The sequence below is a fragment of the Octopus bimaculoides genome, chromosome 25 (genome assembly GCF_001194135.2).
Source record: "Octopus bimaculoides isolate UCB-OBI-ISO-001 chromosome 25, ASM119413v2, whole genome shotgun sequence".
In the NCBI taxonomy this organism is placed as follows: Eukaryota; Metazoa; Mollusca; class Cephalopoda; order Octopoda; family Octopodidae; genus Octopus; species Octopus bimaculoides.
The window spans coordinates 548259-553494 of record NC_069005.1 but is presented as its reverse complement, the minus strand read 5'-3'; the positions used below and the strand labels follow the sequence as shown (position 1 = coordinate 553494).

The following is a 5236-nucleotide window of genomic DNA, read 5'->3' as shown; positions in this document are numbered from 1 at the left end:
ACTGCATGCCACTTTGTGTGTGTGTGTGGACCAAATTATGAAAGAAACAGAAATAGTTTAGGGCAACTGATTAGAAAAACAATCAGCTTAGATGAGATGCAGCCTGGATGTGTGCCACCGAGTGGAGGCACTAACGATGGACTCTCTTCTTTATTATGAGATGAATGTGAGAATAATCTTGAGCAAAAAAGTAAGCCTGTCTGCCTCATATTTGTTGGCAGGTTTCCCATAATCTGTGGTACAAACATATAAACGTAGGTAAATGCTCACACATATTAATATTAGAGAAAGACAGAGAGGGAGATGAGGAGGAAGAGGGGCAGGGAAAGGAGGGAACAATAAAAACATTAAAATGTCTGAGGTCAAATCAACAATGCCAAACAGGCAGCTGTACCAAAAACATCTCATACACAAGAATGCAATAAAATGGAAAGGACTCACCCAAAGCATGCAAACACTGATGAGTGGATGTAAAAAATGATGATGAAGACAATATGAAGATGGTGATGATGCTGAATGATTTACCATTGCTATTGAATGGATGAACATGTCTCTCTCTTGCCCTCAATTTGGTAGTCAAACTAGGCTAGCAAAAGAAAGAAAAGACAAAATGAAAGAGAGACAGCAAAGTTATCTAAATGAATCAGAAACACCAATTTCCCCCCTTTTTTTTATTCTTTTATTTCAAAGAAATTTTTTAAAAAATAAATGTTCAATTTTGAATGCGAAGAGATATTTCATGTCAGAAGTCTTGGTTGTAAATCTATTAAAACAAGAGGAGAGAAACAAAAATAAACACGTTAAAACATATACATCTATCTATACACTAGAGTAAACATGCTATCTTAAAGACACACAGACATATATATACAAGTGATCGGTAATTCCACAAGTTTTTTTTATTCTCAGTTTATTTCCCAATATTCCTTTCTGTTGCAGAGCATAGACTCGAAACATAAAAGACTTTCACACTTTCCACACCGTCAAACTAATACTCCTGCTTGTTGTTCATACACCTATCTTTGTCTTTCTATAAATTTCAACTATATATATATATATATATATATATATATATATATATATATATATATATATACACACACACATGTATATATATATATATATACACACACACACACACTCATATACACATATACAAAAAACACACCATCTTTCTTTCTCTCCAACACACATATCTATTCAAAATAGTTCAAAGATATGTGTGTGTGTGTGGACATGCATACATGTGTATACATACCTGTCTGCCTACACACACTTGTCTGTTTATCTATCTATGCACACACACACATTTATATGCACTCATACAGACGTCTGTCATAGTATTTATGCCCTAACTGCCATGCCTTTCCACAAAATGCAAAAAGACATCCGTCACCATCTTCCATACTCTTAATTGACGGGGTTCCTGTTAGATGGGGCAACATATCCAGCCGTTACGAGTCTATTGGAATAATTATTGAAAATCAGTCCATTTGATACTGGCATCAAGACATAAAATGTGGCTATTTTAGACAGGGGACTGCAGAATTGGTGCAGTCATTGTAAATGGTTTATGTTAATGCATTAGGCAAGGAGGAGAAAATTCCAAAGCAGTTTTTTTAATTTTACCATTTTCATTCAAATGCTACTAACATATTAATAATATGCTAATATATTAATGATATGCTAATATATTTGTGCTCAGAATAAGAGAAGTGATATGTGTGTAGTGACTTAGTGGAGTGAGAAATTAAATAGACATAAGCAGCCATTGGCCAGGAGTAACCTGTACTTCTGAGGGAGAAGTAGATGACTTCACTGCAGAAGATTGAGATTTCAAAATACATGGTATGTAGAAAAGTTGCTAAGCCCTGATTACGTAACTAATGACCAAAGGCAATCCAGCCATGACTGTCTCATCTTTATCAAGCATGGAGTACTTCACTTGGAATTAAATCATTCAATGTGTCTGTCTCTGTGATTTAGCTGCTGTTTCTGACCATAAAGAAGTTCTGTTGACTTATATGGAAACAGATGTTAAATGATGATAATGAGGAGTGCATGTGTACCTGTCTCCCCATTTTGATAACACACGACAGTTGTAAATGAGAGTCACTGTCATACCAGCAGCGTCATTCATTTCCAAGATTCTGCTGTAAACATGTCTGGTCATAGGGAGATATGATGTTGCTTGGAAACAGGTGAAGGTTGGCAACAGAAAGAGTATCTGACCATAGAAAAATCAACCTCAACAGACTGTCTGACCTATGCAATCATGGAAAAGTGGACATTAAAATGATGATGATGATTTGTTCAATCAGCATATAACTCCAAAATATGAAAGAAACATTATCTTAGTAGATAATTGTCCTTACCTTTAATGACAGCCAGATGGCATCTCACTTCCATCACCCTAACAATGCCCAATATGATGTAGCTTCAGTAGACGATTTAGACATTTAGATTTTTCAAATTCACACCTGTAAGCAAGATAGGAAAGTGCTAAATAGTTTATGTTGGGTATTGTATGTGTGATGCAAAAAACCCATTTTCTCTGCATGTTGTAAAAGGCAACTAAAAGTGTTTGAGGTAGGATTTGCACTCTGACTTGGTAAAAAACCCTCACCATCAATGACTGCCCAAACAGACTCATGGGTTGGAAGGTCGTCACCCGAGTGGTACAAAGGTGTCATTCACCAGGGATAGTAGGGAGTCACCAACAAATGAGGGATGCAGCAATGTGCTGTCACAGTACATGCCCACCCACCCCGTCTCCTACACTACTACTGCTTCTGTTACACTTAATGGACACTAATTGAGTAATTTATGATTACATTTGTAGATGACTAGCAGATGAAGTTTCCAGAAGAAAAAAGAAGACTCCATAACCGAAACCTGCAAGCAGAGGGTAGAGGATGGGGGGGGGGGGCTGTGCAAATATATAGATGCAGGACTGGCTGTGTGGTTAAGAAACTCACTTTGCAGCCCTGTGGTTTTGGGTTCAGTCCTACAGTGCAACAACACCTTGGACAAGTGTCTTGTACTTAGCCCCAAGTTAACCAATGCTTTATGAGTGAATCTAGTAGATGGAAACTGTGTAGAAGTCTGTCAAATTTACATGTGTCTTTGTAGTTGTTCCGCCCCCACCCCAGCTTGATGACCTGTGTTGGTTTGTTTATATGCCTGTAACTTAGCAGTTCAGCAAAAGATACCAACAGAATAAATAGCAGACTTAAAAAATATAAATACTGGGAGCAATTTGTCTGACTAGAAACCCTTCGAGGTGGTGCCCCAGCATGGCCACAGTCAATGATTAAAACAAGCAAAAGGTAAGAAAGACAGAATTGTTATAAGTTGGAGAGAGAAGTGAAGATGTATCTTTGCCTCAAACCATTTAATAAAACACAAAGAATCCCGACAAGGGAAACAGCTTACAGGTTGCGATAGGTTTTCAGATCTGAACTGCAGACGATTTCTTCTTCATTGCCACAACTCTCTGTCAAGAAAGCCTGGCAAAACACTTCAAAAGCAATCTTGTGTGGATTAATATTCAGCTCTGGTTTGCCTGTACATTCACCTCGATGCTTTACATATAATGTCCTGTCTCTGCAGTGGGCTTTAGCAAATTCGCAGCTGCAAACACAACCATGATTGTTTAACAGACATGAAAGAAATGTGTAAAAAAAAATTAAAAAAAGACAGGTGTTTGGGAGTTTGTTTTTTTTTCTTTTTAAGCAATTTGTTTAATAGATAAAAGAAAATAAAACAATGTGTAAGAATAATTAATCAAAGTTCAGAGAAGTAAATGTGCTGGTGATGTAAGAAAGGGTGTAGGGGGTGGGGGAGAGATTGATAAATGAGCAAAGCCAAATAAATATAAGATTTAGAAGACAGGAGAACAAAGACAAAAGGACAGACAAACCCTTTGGTGGGGGTCACAATAGCACAGGTTTCAGGGGTCAAGTCACAAACATGAGTCTCATTCTTTTAAACATAGTTTTTCTTCAAATAAACACAGACACACTTTGTTGTTTAGATTGGAAGGGAGTCAATTATTGAACTTGACATTAATAGCTTATCAATCCCATTGAATTTATAGCTCAAAACTAGTTGGACCCAATCTCTTTCTGGCAACAATCACAAGAAGATCAGCATAATCATCATCAATCAATTTATCCCTCCATCAATCTACCCGTTCATTCATCCTTTGACCAGCTAGCCATCCACTCACAATGACTTTTTGCCAACCTAGTATCCAGCAAATGGATGATACCAACTTTGAATTGTAGGTCACATGATTGGTTCCACATATCACTGCCAATGCGGCATTGGTGCAGTCTAAGTCTCGAAGGTAGGAACAGGATTGAAACCAGGGAGAGGCGTACACAGCTGCAAAGAAACAGGAAAATAGGTCTTTTATCTTTTTTAATCTTTTATCTTTTACTTCTTTCAGTCAGTGGAATGTGGCCATGCTGGAGCACCACCTTAAAGGATTTAGTCAAACAAATTGATCCCTAGTACTTATTTTTTAAAGTCTGGTATTTATTCTGTTGGTCTTATTTTGCTGAACTGCCAAGTTATGGGGACATAAACAAACCAGAACCTGTCAAGCAATGGTGGGGAACAAAAATAAAGACACACACAATGAGCTTCCATCTACCAAATTCACTTACAAGGCATTGACTAGTTTGAAGCTATAGTAGAAGACACTTGCTGAAGGTGTTGTGCAGTGGGACTGAACAGGAAGCCATGTGATTGCAAAGCAAGATTTTCTAGCCAAGATAGTCATATTTGCACACACACATACATATATATATATATATATATGGAGATATGCTGTGCTTGAGAAGATCCGGCAAGCCAAGTGAGGCTGTAGCTGTGGCCTATGCCAGTGTCATATAACCAGCCCATTAAAAGCACCCTTCAATCATTGGGTAATATGCTGTGCTTGAGAAGACCTGTTGAGTCAAGTGAAATCATTGTCGTGGCCAATGCCAGTACCCACTGACTGGCTCCCGTGCTGGTAGTAAGTAAAAAGCACCATTTGAGCATGGTCGTTGCCAGTGCTGCCTGACTGGCTCCCATGCCAGTGGCATGTAAAAAGCACCATTTGAGTGTGGTCATTGCCAGTGTCGCCTGACTGGCTCCTGTGCCAGTGGCACATAAAAAGCACCCACTACACTCTTGGAGTGGTTGGCGTTAGGAAGGGCATCCAGCTGTAGAAACTTTGCTAGAT

At 38.3% G+C, this 5236-nt stretch overlaps 1 protein-coding gene across 1 annotated transcript in view; it reads right to left on the bottom strand.

The window, feature by feature from the left end:
• Nucleotides 1-646: 646 nt before the first annotated feature.
• LOC106869566 (ovomucoid) overlaps nt 647-5236 on the bottom strand; it is a 12056-nt gene continuing 7466 nt past the window's right edge. The window contains exons 2-5 of the mRNA XM_014915364.2: nt 4278-4389; nt 3436-3633; nt 2376-2480; nt 647-763 (exon numbers count right to left, since the gene is read on the bottom strand). Of these exons, the coding sequence (XP_014770850.1) occupies nt 2414-2480; nt 3436-3633; nt 4278-4389 (377 nt within the window). The 3' untranslated portion in view covers nt 647-763; nt 2376-2413. The remainder of the gene's footprint in view (nt 764-2375; nt 2481-3435; nt 3634-4277; nt 4390-5236) is intronic.